The sequence below is a fragment of the Apostichopus japonicus genome, chromosome 4, assembly GCF_037975245.1.
Source record: "Apostichopus japonicus isolate 1M-3 chromosome 4, ASM3797524v1, whole genome shotgun sequence".
NCBI classification, from domain to species: Eukaryota; Metazoa; Echinodermata; class Holothuroidea; order Aspidochirotida; family Stichopodidae; genus Apostichopus; species Apostichopus japonicus.
The window spans coordinates 13,454,951-13,472,760 of record NC_092564.1 but is presented as its reverse complement, the minus strand read 5'-3'; the positions used below and the strand labels follow the sequence as shown (position 1 = coordinate 13,472,760).

General features: G+C 35.8%; 1 protein-coding gene across 7 annotated transcripts in view; it reads right to left on the bottom strand.

Annotated features, from left to right (window-relative positions):
- LOC139966510 (intermembrane lipid transfer protein VPS13A-like) overlaps nucleotides 1-17,810 on the bottom strand; it is a 123,122-nt gene that overhangs the window by 19,870 nt on the left and 85,442 nt on the right. For 4 of the 7 annotated variants that reach the window (XM_071969591.1, XM_071969592.1, XM_071969594.1 and 1 more), the window contains 18 exons: nucleotides 16,102-16,292; nucleotides 15,560-15,688; nucleotides 14,984-15,160; nucleotides 14,372-14,494; nucleotides 13,690-13,839; nucleotides 13,384-13,548; nucleotides 12,420-12,571; nucleotides 12,099-12,222; nucleotides 11,388-11,519; nucleotides 10,554-10,640; nucleotides 9,667-9,873; nucleotides 9,057-9,155; nucleotides 7,927-8,031; nucleotides 6,637-6,654; nucleotides 5,814-5,852; nucleotides 2,922-3,065; nucleotides 988-1,116; nucleotides 211-344 (listed from right to left, as the gene is read on the bottom strand). In XM_071969591.1, coding sequence (XP_071825692.1) covers nucleotides 211-344; nucleotides 988-1,116; nucleotides 2,922-3,065; nucleotides 5,814-5,852; nucleotides 6,637-6,654; nucleotides 7,927-8,031; nucleotides 9,057-9,155; nucleotides 9,667-9,873; nucleotides 10,554-10,640; nucleotides 11,388-11,519; nucleotides 12,099-12,222; nucleotides 12,420-12,571; nucleotides 13,384-13,548; nucleotides 13,690-13,839; nucleotides 14,372-14,494; nucleotides 14,984-15,160; nucleotides 15,560-15,688; nucleotides 16,102-16,292 — 2,305 coding nt within the window. The remainder of the gene's footprint in view (nucleotides 1-210; nucleotides 345-987; nucleotides 1,117-2,921; nucleotides 3,066-5,813; nucleotides 5,853-6,636; nucleotides 6,655-7,926; nucleotides 8,032-9,056; nucleotides 9,156-9,666; nucleotides 9,874-10,553; nucleotides 10,641-11,387; nucleotides 11,520-12,098; nucleotides 12,223-12,419; nucleotides 12,572-13,383; nucleotides 13,549-13,689; nucleotides 13,840-14,371; nucleotides 14,495-14,983; nucleotides 15,161-15,559; nucleotides 15,689-16,101; nucleotides 16,293-17,810) is intronic. The other 3 variants (XM_071969595.1, XM_071969593.1, XM_071969596.1) reach the window with 3 other exon arrangements.

Here is a 17,810-nt window from a genome sequence, read left to right as displayed (position 1 = left end):
ACCGATGAAGTTATTAACTTCACACAATATTGAAGGCATGAATTCTCTACAGATGAAGTTATTAATTCACACAGTCTAGTTGAAAGCATGAATTCTCTACTGAAGAAGTTATTAATTCACACACTCTAGTTGAAGGCATGAATTCGCTACAGATTAAGTTATTCATTCACACCCTAGTTGAAGGCATGAATTTGATTTTTTGGTACTTACTGTTGATGGAAGGTAACTGGCATATCTTCGGTATCATTAATGATTTGTAAAGTAAAGTTTCCACCTAAGAAGTTCCTAAAGGCAACTACAGTGGCAGCTTCTGTTATCTGCACTTCCACAATGATACCACTACCCTGTTGGAGCAAACATGGAAACATGTTAATGACACTGGTGGTCTTTACTGGAGCTAGACTTTTCTGTAATCCACGGAATGTGAGTAGATATTTCCCTCAACCATCTATATAGTGCTCTAAAAATACAATATTTGAAAATTAAAACGACTCGTGTAATATTTTGACAGCCAGCAAAGTTTTTACTTCCATTACAGAAGAAAGCATATCAGTTTCAACCCGAGCCCAAAAGGCAGAAATTATCCTCATGAATTTAGCTGTAATGTGCATAAGCAGCCAGGACTGACCAATGACCTATAGTTGCTAGCTCTAAACAGCCAATCAGCGATGGAAAGTATTGTGTGGTTCTTGGTCACATGTTAAGCCTCTGTGGTTCATTGTAACAGGCAACATGCTTACAGGTTTTACTGCTCGGTTATATTAAAGAGCACAGCATTCTGAGGGTAACTATGCAACTGCTGTATAAACTGGTTCGTGGAATTTTACTCTAGACGAGCCTTGTCCTAAAGTACTCTTGCAATCAATTGTGCTTACATTTTGTTTACATTACCATAAACCAAATACATTGTCCTTCTTTATGCTTGGCAGGAGTAAAGTGAGAGGAGAGAGACAGAATTATAAGACACGATTGGAATGTTTTCTATACCTCTCCGAGTCTGAGGACTGTGGTGTGGGGCTTTCCGTAGGTAAACGGCAGAGATACATCTTTCCCACCCTTCTTCTTAACGAACATCTCAGAGAGATCCTTCTTGTCAATCGGCCAGAACGGCTTGCACTGCGTTGGAAAGAGAGAAGAAGAAGAAGGGTTTAATAATGACATAGAAAACCATTCAAACCTGATGTAATTGCAGAGGAAGGAAAGATCTTTTTCTGTAAGCTATGAATTATGGTATTACAATTTGAAGCCACTGGTAGCATTTCCTTAAATACTTCAAACAGCTTTCGGAATTGATTCTGACAGAGCTTTGATAATATTCCATGATAAATCTCATAAAAGAAAAGTTCCATAACTTAAATGATTCAATTTTCATTAAACACTTCAAAAAATAATGATGGCAAAACTTTCTGCCATTTGTCACAAATTACATATTACTCTGTAACCACACGCAAAATGATAAATTGTTAAAGGAATTGTCTGGTGGAAGATTTTGATACATTGTCCTTGTAGTTATTATTTTTCTCTTTCTAACCATGTAAAAATTGTCCCCATTCGACATTTTCTTCTTGTAGAAATCTGGTTTTCAAATTCACCAGTTTCTCACCAAAAGTACCGTTTGTTCGAACGCTTCAATATGGTGTTTGACGTAGTGCTTGCAGATAGGCAAAACAGGCGACTTGAAGTTAGCACTCCCAATTCCGCAGCAAATTAACTCACGTGTAAGCACATTGAATTGCCTCATATATATAACGTACATACTCGCGAACGTATATACTACGATGCTCAGTTGGTGTACTTGTATAGCGTTACACATAGTACACTCACACTCAAACCACAGTTCATTAACTGTTCTTCGAACTCGCTGAAATAAAATTCACGGATCAAAGTAACAGTAAAAGGAAACTTATAAAGTATTCGTTAAACCGAAAGATGAAACTTGGCGGGATCGATGTCATCGCAGAACTGTCCGATTGTTAACGTTATAGTAGCCTATACACGCGAACATTCTTGCGCTGGAGCTGGATACTGCGATGTATAAACAACGAAGAGCCTGCTGTTAAAACTTATCTTGTGTTACACAAAGACCACGAAACCACCGATCTACTAAATATATTGCGGCTTAAGGAGTTTTTTAAATTATATCTAATTTATAAGAAATTTCACCGGAAATTATTGAAGAAATTGATCGAATCGTTGTCAGAGCAGAATATAGCGCTGAAAAGCTTAGGCTTCGCAGAACTGTTCGATTGTCAACGTTTGAGTACAGCCTACATGCGAACATTTTTCGCGTTGGAGCTGGATAGCGCGATGTATAGCCTGAACAACTCAGAGTCTGCTGTTAAAATTTACCTTGTGTTACACAAAGACCATGGAACCACCGCTCAAGTACATGGTGGCTTAAGGAGTTTTTGAAAACATATCCAATTTTTAAGAAATTTCACCGGAAATTAAGGAAGAAATTTATCTGTATAAACACGCTGTTTTTGTTGTGATTACCGTATAGGTACTGTGCGGAGGGTGGGTTATGACGCAATCTGCTATGGCAGAGCTGACGTCACGTATTGTACTGTTCAAATCATATTTGAAATGTCTATCCATAACGATTAAAAAATCGTTTCTCTGTCAAACGCAACATTAGCGTTCTCATACTTTGACAACATGTTTGGAAAATTATTTACTATTTTTTAAGGTAACTTCTTTGGGCCACCAGACAATCCTTTTAACTTTTGCATTCACAAGACTCTTTCTGCATAATTTTCAATTCTAACTTCACTTGTCAAGCAACTGGATTACATTCTTTCTGGGATTTGAAAACCACACCTTTTTTGTCAATTTTAATAAAACAATAAAAAGAAGAAAAAAAGAGAAAGAAATTTTAAGCAATCAAATACTCAGACAAATTCTCTAATGTAAGAACTCACCCCATGTTGTTCAACATCATAAGTTTGACCATGAGGCTCAGATACACAGATGTCACCATCAGTCTCGTTCACAACCAGATATCTAGGTGTTAAGAGCACCATCTTGGTGTAACTAAGGTAACTGAGCTGAATCTGGACTCCAAGCTGTGAAGGAGAGAATGTTTTCATAATGTCAATAAAATGTGAAGGGGGACCAAAAAATATCCAAAATATGAAAGCTAAACAGAATAAAAAGGAAGAAACTGTAAAAAAATTTAAATGCAAAATTAGCAATCAAGACACACAAGTAAAATACATGCAATTTTGTCATGTGGAATGAACATTAAGACATGATATCTAGACATATCATGTATGCAAACAGGTAACATATGCAACATGAATATGCAAACAATGAATACATGCATAACAAGAGAACAAGTCTGAACCTAAACACAACACGGCCATTAGTTCATCTTTGGACAATGACCTCTGACATGTTTTCATCACAAACTTCTTTGGTATTATATATTTTTTTAAATATTTTCTAATGGTTTGTTCCCTACAACAAGACTATCTGAGACCCATCACATATTCTTCCTTTTCTCGAGAGCTGAATTTTTGCTTCGGTTTGTCTTTGATGTTACTCATATAGATCAACATGCCCTTTTCTTAAATTAAACAAGAAGTTAGTATACCAGTTTTAATTTAAACCATATAATATTGCCTAAACAACGCTGGCATGCATCATGATCGCCAAATGGAATGTAGTATTCATTGAACTCGGTTTAATATGGAATTTATTTATTTAAAATAAATATAATAATATAAATATAATTAATGGGGTGAGATTTATGCTTTTGGTTTAAGTTGGTTATGTCAATGAATAGTTTAATACAAATGTTTAAAATGAGACTGATCTAATATTGGCATGCACTACTTTCTTTAAAGATTCTCCCCCACCACCCCCCCCCCCACCCACCCACCCACAAATCATCACTTTCTTTCTCAAATTATTCCTAAACACTTTCATACATAAAAGTGAATTTCTATGACACTTGCAGAACTCTGTTTATGACTTTAAAAAAAATCAAGGTTGCAGAATTTGTGGGATTTATTTAGGTTTGGCCTAAGAGAATTTCACAACTTCAGCTACTTTGCTAAAAACAATGCCTGTTCATTCAAACTCTACTGTCTTAAATCATATTCCCACTAACATTTGGCTTGAATTATTACAAATGCAACATTAATTTTGCACTTCCAGAAAAATGCAAATGCATATTAAGTTTACTGGAAAACGCTGATATCCACTGCCATTATGGCCGGTAAATAGCTTGAATTTCGAGGCAAGTGATTGTAAACGTCCTCATTGTGCTCGGTATAACTTTGCCATGTTTTTGTTTTAGTAATAACTGAGATATACATTAAAGAAATGCAAAAGCCATGAAGGTTTCTTTTATTTTAAAATTTTAAAATGCTGTTTTGTTATAACCATATATTTTAATACATTTTTCAAGTACATATACTACATTGCAATAATGAAGTACAGTGATTATGAAATAAAGCTCGGTTTATAGAAAAAGTGGTGGTTTTGGGGCAGGGGGGGGATCAAATGGTATTTCTTTACAGTAACATCTGAAAACCGACAAATATGAATAAACTGTCATTTTCACATAGATATATTAAATATTAAATTTGGACTGCAGGATATAAATATATATTGCTCACTTTTAAATTTCCAAAGTATCACAAATGTAACAGAATATTGTGAAGTTTTCACACAGACAATAAAACCACTAATTTCCACCAACAACATATGAAACCATCCTTCTGTAAATAATTTTGTGTGATTGTGTACAATTCTATCTACATTGAAAGTTGCACTTAATTCTCCCACTGTGATGCTACACCGAATATATTCTGCTAAACCAAACACTACACCCATCAGTCGATATAACCCACCACCTATGTCTACAAGTGCTATCATACTCTATCAGGCAGTACCATATATGTCATATGTCCCTGTCCACCAGTGGCAACTTATAAAAAATAAAAAAAATCTTGTATGTCTACACTTCAATTTGTCACAGTGTAAAAACCATGTTTCATATTTTCCTCATTCTCTCAGAGATGCAGTAGACCTAGTTTGGAGCCTTTTACATGAGAAGAATTTTTGATAAATTTTGAGAATAAGTCTACCTTTTCTACCCCTGAAATAATTTTAAGTAATCTTGCATTCACCGCCAATTTTGAAAGAAGGCTTCTCTATCCAACACCGCCAACTGTGCATGCCTTTTCTACTACTTGCAGGAGGGAGAAAACACACAGTGACGGTTGCTTTGATAGCTATCATAACAGCAATGCCAGTGTATTTATGGGAAATGTATTTGGTAGTATTTACTACTGTAATCTTACAATGTGCATGTGTGTGGATGTATCTATGTACAGTATGTTTGCATCACATTCCAAATAGTTCATTTGATATCTAATTACACAAAGTGTCTGTAGGAACATCTGTAGAGCATGTAATGCAGATATTATAGCACTCACAAGCAACACAATAAATATCATGTAATTTTCCTATATATTTTTTCCGGGGCAGAATATGAGAGAAAAAAAAGAGGAAAACAACCCAATAACATGTAAATTATTCAAGATATATATGGATATAAACAAGAGCAAAAAAAAAACTTGAAAAAAAACTTGCTTTCAAAAATATCATGTGATGTAAACAGATGCAGATAGGAATGGATGATACTTCCAGCAAACTATAAAATACATTGAACATGCTCCAGGGATTAAAATGGGCAACAACCCTTCATGAACGATATTAGTATAAAACTGCAATGTTATATACTTTTGTGCAACCAATTTAGTGCAAACATGCAACCAAAGAGACATTTTCAAAACTCATACACTGTATTTCTTGGGAATGGCGATTCCTTCCCCTTTGGCCTGTGAAGACAAATGGCATTAAAGGCGAAAAAAAAAAGACTCGTCAGACGGACACATAAAAACAGATGAAGTGAAAACGATATGAACAAAACTGGTGTGAATCGCTCCGTGAATTTTGAATTTTGCATCAAGATTCTAAAAATACTTTTTTCCATGCAAAAATAAGTTATTTATCTAACAGCTGTGAAGAAAAAAATCAATGTGTTCTTTTTTTGTTCATTACACGTGTCATGCACTAAAAACTATTGACTAGAGAACACATCACATTCCTATTTGTATTGGTACACAACTTGCATGCAGCTATCAAACTCTTAACCCGAATTCTGATATTTTACTTTTTTCAACTTTTAACTTAAGAATAAAAAAATTGCCAAAACTAATTGCATTTTGCCAGTGCAGCATTTAAATAACTAATTAAAATGTTTGCTTTGCATTGTCTTCTTTCTTTCATCTATACATAACAACATATATGGTGCATGTATTTGGGTGGAGGAGGGGGGGGGGCAGACAACATGAACTGGATGGTGCATATTAAAGTGTAGTAAGTGTCCTCGTTGAAAATGAAAGTTAACAAACAAGTTATATTTAATCCACTGGTATACATAATTTATTCATGTATTTAGGCTTTATCTATTAAAAATATTGGCAGAAGAGAAAACTTCATGCAATATCAACAAAGAGGAGGAGGACATAGTGAGGTGAAGCACCAAAATAAAGCAGAAGAAGAAGAAGGAAGAAAGAAAGAAAGAAAATGTGAACACTTTCAAGAGGGTTTTTTACTTACATCGAGTCGTTTCGAGGCCTTGAAGAAGAGAGCAAAGTGACCATTGGAAGCCAGACAAAATAGGTCAGACAAAATAGGATGAAGACAATGAGGGAAGAGAGGGCATGCAAAGCAGATTTCAGAAGAAGAGAAACAAACAAACAATCACATGAAAGATGAACAAAGATTGATACAAAATATGAAAAATAGGGAAAGAGAACCTTGATTGTGGTAATGCTATAGTATGCCTATCTATAATGCACTTCAACAGGGAGGGAACAAATTGACAAGTGCATGATATAATAAATGACTGACTCAAAAAGTGGGTCAGCAACAAATTGTTGGTGCTTCTCACGGTATATCCTGACATCGAATCTACATTATTTAGAGTTTGCGGACATCCATAGGTCAAACTAACTCTTATGCGTTTTGAGCATCACCTCTGAGGGGTGGGAGAGAGGGGGAGGGGGGTCTGGTGGGTTGTGGTTCAGTCCTCATGGAAGCTCCTTGGTTTTTGGCCTGAAAGTTTTGCAGACTGCTTGTGGAATATATCATACACATCTGGTTATTTTAGTATTTTCGTAGGGTACAATAAATATTTTTAACACTGTCTTTGATAGAAAGCAAAGGTATGCAGGTTCACACTTGCTTAGTTTAGAGTTTAATGGGAAACTGTCAAGTTTAAGCTGGTACATGAAAACAAGAAGTAAGACTTTCTACTTTAGCGCACTTGGCTTAACCCTAAGAACGATAATATAATTCTCTACTCCCCCCCCACCCTTTTCCCTTCCCTTTCAAGTCACCTTTCCATCTACCAATCCTCCTTAAGTGTAAACCACACCACCACTATAAATGTAACTGTAGAGAAAGAATCTCAAGATCACAGTTATATGTTTCTACTTTGGTTACACCAAACTTGAAGGTTTAAAAAGCCACTTGGTTCTTGTTTTCTTTAGTCTCTACAACATGCTGAGGAATAACATGCAAATGAATATCAGAAAACTGCAAAGTATAAGCAATTATTCTTTAAACCAATGCATGAAAACCTTGGGAAAGGATCTAATTTCTAAGGTAAGGAGTTTTTACAAGATGTCTCTACTACAAAATATCACTACTTTCATTTGCAATAATTGCTGGTCTTCCTAAATCACTACAAATATGACTACAAATATATGAGTAAACAACATTTCAGAAAATTTTTTGGAGGAAATGTTGACTGATAGGGTGATAGATGTGCAGTGTTCACACTGACGACAATAATCATAAAATCATTGTTGGCAAACCAGATACTTTTACAAGAACATTATTTACCTCAAATTCCTTCTCCTTGGTTTTGCAGGAGATGAATCCAGTGCTTCCGACAGCGTCCAGGGAGAACTTATCTGACCACTGTGAGTCACTGCATTTAACCTGAATCTGTTGAATGAGAGACAAGATAGATGAGACGCAATTCTCTCGATTCCTCTATCTTTATTTATCTTCGTCTCATGCTCATTAACCTGTCTGTATTCTGTGTGTGTTTTTGTCCCTTCTGCTACTGTTCCTTTTCAATTAGCCTTTGAAGAAGATCCTGCTAGGATTGAAACGTCAGGCCAACTTACTTTTACACATTCTCCTTTACAGGCTCTATGGTGGATAAGCAGTTTGCTAACAGTTTTATTTTATTTTTATTTTTATTCATCCTCCACATACTTTCTGTAGCTCGATCTCTATCTCGTTAATTCAATCACAAGTTGTCTCTAATTATTCCCTTTCCTTTTTTTTTATAACTTTTTTGGAAATTTGAAATTTTACTTTATTTATTTTATTATTTTTTATTTATTATTATTATTTTTTATTAATTATTCTCTTTCCTGATTCTGTTAGAGCCAGAGCTGTAATTCAGAAAATGTGTTGAAAATACAGCAATTGGAGGTGAACATTGAAAATAATGGAGGTGTTGTCTGTTTGTTGGCAGAAGGACAAACTCACTGTTATGTCCTAGTGTGTCTTTGTCTGAACAGAGCAAACGGTGCCAAGCGATAAATGTAAAGTACATTTCTGTAAAATGGAACTATTAAATCTCACCACATGGGAGGCTAGAGGTCCACATTAGAGAATTTTACACTTTTTACGGCAAATTTACGGTATTCTGGGTAAACATGAATGTCATTATTTTACGAAATTGATCCCAAAAAACAGCTGGTGTAAGTGTTCATATCATGTATCCCTCACTTTGATGAGAAAAACTTTGAAAATTCTTTTGATATAAATTCAAAGATGGTTGTTTGCAGGATAAATATGTATTACCCAGCGAGGTACAGAGAACAACCATCCCCCCATCACCCCCAACCGGCCCGAACATTGGTAACTTCATGGTTAAACCACTGATGCATAGTTTAAAGACTTCACAAAGAATGTGAAGTGACCAGTCTAATGTCAGAGATGGCCAGAAGACCAACCTTGTTCTTTCCTGGTGCAATGCTCTTGCTGGTTGGATAAGCGAACATGATTGGTTCCTGCTTCTCTGCGGGATGTTCAAACACTTCATCACTGGTTCCCTGATGTAAGGAGAGAAAGAAAACAAACACTAAGCCCCTAAAGAGTACAGTTGACAGATTACATTGTTTGTCTTATCACATGACATAGGTAACAGAATGATATTTCACTGATGTAGGTAACATAATATTTCACTGACATAGGTAACATAATGAGATTTCACTGACATAGGTAACAGAATATTTCACTGACATAGGTAACAGAATGATATTTCACCGACATAGGTAACAGAGTGATATTTTCTCTTACATAGGTAACAGAATGAGATTTCACTAACGTAGGTAACAGAATGAGATTTCACTGACATAGGTAACAAAATGATATTTCACCGACATAGGTAACAGAGTGATATTTTCTCTTACATAGGTAACAGAATGAGATTTCACTAACATAGGTAACAGAATGAGATTTCACTTAAATAATCATTAAGTTATTAATATCTTGACTTCAAGATTTCGACAGATTTGCAGACAGAAAATTAATGACGCTTGATGAGTGTTGGTTATGTCTTACCTTGTATGACAGTGGTAGTCCTGTTTTGTTAATAAGCCAGTAAGGGGTGAATATAGCCATATCTTGGAATCCCTGCTTGTAATTGACCCAGACACCAACTTCCATCCATTTTCCATTGTCTCCTCTGAACCCCCACTGGGAATATTCTTTAAGGGTGGTCCTCAATGTCATCTCACCCTTCCATTCCAGACCATTGTAATCAGGGATCTAACAAAAACAAAAGCTCTCAAACATTAATGGGTTTTTCAGCTAGCTTTATCAGACAATTTAATTATATTTCATAACCAAAAAACTAAAAAAATATTATAAGGCATATTAAACACTGTGGAAAGAGAAAGACAGTGGGGAAAAAAAAGGAAAATATCCCATAAAGTGTTTTTGTAATTGCTACATCCTACCAGTAGACAAGTAGTTAAACATATTATCATAAATTATCTGAACAAACATGTAAAGGTCAATGAAAGAGAGAAAAGGAGAGAAAAGGAAAGAAAAAAATTAATACCTAGTACCTCGCAGATACAGTACACAAATGAATTATATAATACATAGCTTGGTCAACCAAGAAAAGACAATATTACTAATACCTAGTACCTCTCAGGTACAGTACACAAATGTATATAGATAACACATAGCTTGGTCAACAAAGGACAGGATCAATACCAATAAATGTGTGATCTTCCTTATACTTTCTCTCCTGTGACCAATTTGCTTACTATTTTTTCTTAATGTTCCTGGGGAAGAAAATGTAACGAGACATATGAATATATACCTTTTAAATTATTAGACGGATTAACCTACTCAACTTAAGGACAAGAACATGATTGCCAGTGACAGCAATTTGACAATATTAAAATAGGCAGATGAGGAAAATGAGAATGTGTTCTTACCCTCATGAACATCATGGTCTTGCCAATATCTACATTGGTCATCTGTGTGCTCTCTGTACTCTTTATTTCAAATTCATGCTCAGTTCCCTAGAAGAGAAAAAAGAAGAAAATTTCCTTTAGTTTTGCAATTGATTCCATACCGCATCTCAAAACAGTTTCATCTCAATAACCTGCAAATCTAGAAAAAAATCTGCTTTTGATAAATTCTTGAATGTTGCTTCTTACTTGTTGCGAGGCATCTCTCCTCCCCTCCTCTCCTCGTTTTCATCACCCCCAAAACTCCACAAATGACAAATGACAAATTGCACCATGTTTTGGCTACTTGGTTTACAAGTAGCCAAGTATTAAAATTGTTGCAAATAGCTTTTCATTACACATGCTTGAAGATTGGTATCAGAAAATTGATCTCTAAGTAGTTAGATCATGTTTTGGAGATGGAAGTAGAGTTCGTTGAAAACTGCATAAACAGAAATTTCCACTTTGCATCACATTTGCTCACAAGCTTATACACAACACTAATGTAACCTCTCTCAGAACACTTAACCAAAAAGGCTTCATCCAGAAATTTCTTGTAAAGGGTGAAGGCTTTGTGGCTTAGAATCTGCCTATGACAAGTTTAGCTCCACAATGTATTTAAAATCAAAAACTTAACCATTTTCAAAATATCTGAATATATCAGGTACATGTTCATAATTTTCTACCGTTTAGACAGCAGCAGCTTATGATTGAAAACAGGTTGTGAAACTACCAAATCATTGTAAGAGGTCAAATCGTATGTTCTTTCTTCAATCTTTGAATCAATGCAGCTAATGAAAGATTGGTCGGGCAGCTTACCTGCAGAGTGTAGAAAACTGGGACTGACAGAAGGTTCTTCAGGGTCACCACAGGGTTGATGTGAATATCATACTTGGGTGCTTCCAGGGATGAACCCTTGACATACCGGAGACTTTGAGTCCGGCAATGGGCCTGGATGACAGCCAAAGAGGAAGAAAAAAAGTATCAACTGAGAGGCAAGGATTCTCAGTTCATGGACTGATGAATTATGTGTATGCTTATTGAACTAGTGAACAGCCCCACCCAACCCCCCTCCCCCCTCCAAAAAAATAAAACAATAAAGAACCATCTGATTATGAAAACTAGAAATTAGGGCTTGAAGTCCAATTTCATAGTAGCTTGTTAATTTCTGTAATATTGGCAAGATATTGCACAATATATAACACTGAAGAGATTTACTTTATCTGAATAATCTTTACATCTACAAGAGAAGGCCAGCAAACAAATAGATCATGGAAAAAAAATATTCATAGTAGGCTGTTTCACTTTCTTTGTTTGTTTTCATCTCCATTAGTTCCACATTTGGTTGGTCACATTTGTCCTGATGTTGTTACTAAACTCTTCCAGTGGGAATGAGGGGGAAGGGGAGGGATATGCAGAGGGAGGGATGAGTTGGGTAGAGTTAAACAAAAGCTGGCCAATCCCTAATTCAGCTCACTATTTGAAATGGATGAGTTTTTCTTCAGAAATAAATGTGAAATGTTCTCTTACATTAAAGAAGAATGGCGTGTGACCTTCCTCCTTCTTGGGACAGGAGAAGGTTACACTCTTCTTGCCTTCCTTCTTCTCACTGATCAGAGTTCTCCACTGAATAGACTTGTCACACGTGTGATACCTTGATCAAAAAGAAAAACAAATATAAATTAGTAAAGTATAAACAACTCACTATGAAAAAATTATTTAAAAAAATAAAATATTCATAGATTAAAATCTATTCAACACTGAAATTTATTTCTCTTCCAGGCTCATTTATTAATTATTATTATAATAATCATAATAATTTCCCAACAGGTAAGTGACATCATTCCTCACCCTTCGTCGTTAGGTCCTACAAGGAGTTCTGAGGTGTGAGCCACTTCCAGCGGTACCACAAACTCTGAATCAGCAGGTAGATCACCGATCTTCTCAACCCAGTTGGAGGCTTTGGTGAATACTTGTAGCGGACAGTGGAAGTGGTTGATGATCTGATTAGAAAACAGAGATATACAAGGCAATGCTCAATATTAATTTAAGACTACAAAGGGATGGAGCCAAATCACAGAGGTTTAAGAACATGTCATGCACAATTACAGAAAACAAGCATTTAGTTGTAAACATCAAATCATAATTTCATATCAAAACTACAGCCTTTCTTTAATATTACTTTTTTACCTTTCTCAAACAAATTTCACCTACATCCAACTCAACTCACGTTTACACTGTCTCACTGATATATATATAACTCTAATATATAACACTCTATTCTTAGCTACCCTATTGATTGGAAACCTGTTTCCTAATTACCTTGTCTACATAACATCTTATTCCAGATATCCTATATACCTATAACCTAAACCTCATTACTGGTTACCATGTCTAACATGCTGGTATCCATATTTACCTTCTCTACCTCACATCTTCCTGAAATCTAACACAAAAACTCACTATTATTCCTAGTTACCTTGTACATACCTAACACCTTATCCCAGATATCCTATCTACCTATAACCTAAACCTCATTACTGGTTACCATGTCTAACATGCTGTATCCATAGTTACCTTGTCTACCTTACATCTTATTCCCAGATACCTAATCCATAAACTCACTATTATTCCTAGTTACTTTGTCTATACCTAACACCTTATCCCAGATATCCTTTCTACCTATAACCTAAACCTCATTGCTAGTTACCATGTCTAACATGCTGGTATCCATATTTACCTTGCTTACCTGACTCAATCCTATTGTACATTACCCTGTTTGCATAAAATTAGCTTGATAACCCGAGATCCTTACCCTCATAGGAGACCTAATGATGACTTTCCTAGCATCCAACTGCGCCTGGACATCTATAACCACAGAGAAGACTACATCACCGCTCTTCTTGGTTGGTTTCAGGTTGTAGAGAATGCAGCCTGCTTGTACCAGGTTAACATCTGTGATTTCCTGGTAACCTTCCAGCTGTAAATGAGATAATTATAACATCATAAAGGTTTAGGCGAATGATTCCTTGAATCACTTTAAGATCAGAAAGGATGGCGATCTCTGTGTTGCCTTACTTGCTCGCTTTATATTGGTCCTTAAGTTACATCTGTGGCTTACCTGGAAGGCGAGTTTCATATCCTGTGAGGCTGTTGTCTGAGTTGCCTGGTTTGTTCCCTTTATGCTGGCCTTGAGAGCTGGAAGAATCTCTAGAGCAGACGATTCAGATGGTTCCAAATGGATTCTACCACCCTTAGAATTTGCAGGCATCTTTAGTAGAGAAAAACAATTTTATATGAAGTAGTTTCTAATCACAAATTATTTCACTCATTCAAAGAAAACAAAAACAAAATCGATCGGGCAATACTCTACTTATTTTTAGAAAAGCAGAAAAAGAAATATTCCCTTCCTGGAATTTCTGTAGCACTTTAATAAAAAAAATATATATCATATGACTTTTACATTCTATTAAATGAAGAATAAAAATATGATGTACCTGTTATACATATGTTTGAATAAACATTATGTATGTTATACATTTAAAAATGTTAAATATGTATTATGTGCTATACATATGTATAATACATATTTACTCAAAATAGTTTACATATATGTCTTTAGTTATACTTTGTAACAACATTTAAAATACCATGTACGGCACACCAGTTACATGCCCATAACTTGGCTTCAAGTGAAACCCTATCTGCTATGTGCACTTAGGTACCTGTTGTTACACTAAATGAGCTTACAAGTAACATTTCTGCTGCAACAGTTTAAGGTAATGATTAGCTTTTTAATTTACTTGGTAATATTCTCCTGGTTTGAAATCCAACTTTAAACCGGTTTTGTTGATGACAGTACATGCTGGGATGTCTGCATTGTCTTTCAACGCTTCCCCTGGGTTCTTGACAGCCTCTCCAAAAGCCTGGTGTGAATGATAAATGAAGAGCAAATCATAAGATGGAGTGCTAACAACAATGTTCGCAAATAATAATGCATGCTTATCCAAATATTTCACTAGCGTTCACCTTTTTATAGACATCACCAAGCATGAATTATTTGGCATTAGTATTTCAAAGTTATCAATTCACATTGATATTTTTGATCATGAATGAACATCTAAAACAACTTTGTGTAAATTACACATATTGTGCAAAACACAAAGAGCTTGTACATATTGGGGGAGAGTCTGGAGATATTGAGAGGGAGGGGTTGGAAGATATTGAGAGGGGAAGGGTCGGGAGATATTGGTGGAAGGGGGGGGAGGTGGAGATACTGAGTAAGGGCTATTAGGAATTGAGTGAGGGTACTAAAAATTGTAAGAGGCAAATTAAGGACAGGGGGAGGGAGAAATGAGAGGGTGGTCTGGTACAGCATGAACAACTGTGTGTTTCCTAGTCTACAACAGTCTTACCTCTCCTAGTTTCTGAAAGAGTAACAGTGATGTTTTTGTCACTGTCAGCTCAAGGTTCTCGGGAGCAGTGACGGTCACAGTCATAGCCGGAGGAGCAAGGTGGATCGCCTCTCCATCTTCTTCACTGTCAGATTTATCCAGGGAGCTTGTGTCAACAATGTCATCGTTCTTGACAACCTGCAAACAATGGAATAACCTCATCGTAACTGACTGGGAAAAGTTGTCATGGCAAACAACAGTAGTGGATGCAAATGAACTGATGTCTGACAACAGACTTTGCTGCAAATATTTTGCATGTGTCATCAGGAAAAAATCTGCCTATCTAACAGCCTTTTTACTGCGCAAGTTATAAATACTGATAGTTTTGTGTATTTTACCAAGAAAGATATGTAATTATGAAAATAGGCAGCAGCAAGATGAACATATCATGGCAACACTAGCCTGGCAAATATAGACAAGACACAATTCACAGAGGGGCAGAGAGATTTTTGGTTGTTGTATAAACTTTCTTCAAATTTGAGAATAGCAGTAAGACAGGTATAAGAAGCAAAAACAAAGACATGACAAGTTACTCACGGAAACCTGTAGTTCAAATGGATGGTGGGCTCCAGGTTCGTACTCGATTGGTTCTACCAGAGGTTCCCAAGCGGCCACTCTTTCATTGTAACAGGACACCTCCATCTTAAGACTGCTGTGTACAGTCAGCTGATCAAAGGAGAAAAAGAGAGGGTAGATATAAAATCTGTGATCTGTGAATGGTAATGCTACACTGATAAACTGGAAAGTCTTTTGATCCTACACAGAAAGGTAATAAGTCACAAAGTACATAAACTGTTGTAAGATTATTACGTATACAAGTAAACCCCTTTGAAAGCACACACAAACACAAAAACACTTTTCACAATAATAACAACTCTAAGGTTAAAGGAGGTTGAACATGAGGGATATGTTACCAATATGAGAACGTACCAGAGACAGGTATTTTATGAAAAAGAAATTTGCCAAAAATTCTGTACAAAAGTAATGTTAGGCTAGAGTTTAGGCTTACCTTTAATGAAATGGTGCTTGCCAAGAAAACACCACAATAATGTAGTATTTAGGCTAGAGCTTAGGCTTACCTTAGAAGACCAGTCCTTGACTACAGCATGCACGCTTGATTGTAGGATCAACATTGGGACAAATCGTTTGCCGCCCTCCGCTTCAATCTTGACCTGGATGCTATCGATGGAAGCAACTAATTCCTCTAACTGGGGTTCTTTAGCAGTTGGGGATTCCTCTGCAAATAATTCTGCCACATCTGTGCCTTCCTCTGTAAACATTCAAAATGGGAAAAAGAAAGATTAATTCCAATGGAATTCTAAGCTAGAGGAAAGTGATCATAACTGATGACATGATCGGTGGTTTACAAAGGAAATCATTTTGGTGGCTTCAAACAGCTGTTGTAATTTTCATCTAACATAAAATAACCATGTTACACTTCTACAAAATGAATGCATAACTTACATACCCTTGTTTTACTTCCTATCATATTCATACCTCCATATTAATGGTGCATTAAATATGTCTTTACACCTTAAAGGTTCCGCTTATTAGTTTACGATTAGTCTCACCACTCCATGACAATAAATACAACCAGATCAACAAATTCTCATAAAAGCATTAAACACTGAGGGAACCAAGTTTTTTTTTCTTTTATGAAAGTCAGGTTTATGAGAAGATGGAAAGATTGTTGTCAGAAGTGGCCAGAAATATGCTAGAAAAGTCTAAAAAATGGTCACTCATGTTCAATCGTCAACAGCCATTAGCTTACAGCCACCTTCAAAGTATTTTCCTCACAGAGAAGAGTAATATCTATTTTATCCCTCCTTGATGTCTTAGAATTTAACTTGGAGTCTCAGAATTTCCCAGGAAGGTACTTTTGAAAAGTTCAAAAATGTTGATACATGTTAAGAATATTCAGGCAATACTGATATAAAATTTAGCGGATGGAAAAAACAAAAGCAAAGAAATATTTGGCTGGAATGGAATTCGAACTAGTGACCTTCAGAGTTACAAACCCTGCGCTCTTACAACTGAGCTATCCAGGCCTTAGTTGGTGGCGTTCCCTATGACGTTACAGACAGAATATTTATAACTAACCTATCAATGTCCAAAAACATTCCATGTTTTTCTTTCCATTCCACTTCCATCCTTGCTTGAAGCAAAAAGTACTCAAATAAAGCACTAACTGAAACTTGATCACTTTTATATAACTTATAGTATAATTGCAATCTGACAAATAACCGTTCTTTGGATTTGCTTGTTGATCTGGTCTCAAACATCCAGCATGGATTATGGCAATTCAAATGACTTGCCCCATTACCTAACTGAATGCCAAGGAATATAGAAACAGCTTTTATACAAAGATTTAAGCAGAATAAACATGAGGAATATATCTGAATGACCCCTTTCAGCTATAAAAATATTAATTTATGGAAATTACAGAGCAAGCATATTAACATATGTCATCTGTTTCTATTAAAACAGTGTGCTTGGTGGTCAAGAGGGACAACAACAAAAATTTACTTTTCATGAAATGAATATGATGACAGCGTGTTAAATACTGAGAAAATAACATAATTGTGCATATTAAGTGGGATAGAACCATTTGTGTTAACATTCCAGCCATGTTGCCATGAGATACTAGCTAATTGATTTCCACATGATACCGGATACGAGACTAGCACAACTCCGAGGCAAGATTATACATATATTTATACTCTATGCAATATACATTATCAAGTTTGTTTGGACTGGATAAACATCTCTTCATCATCTGGTGATATAA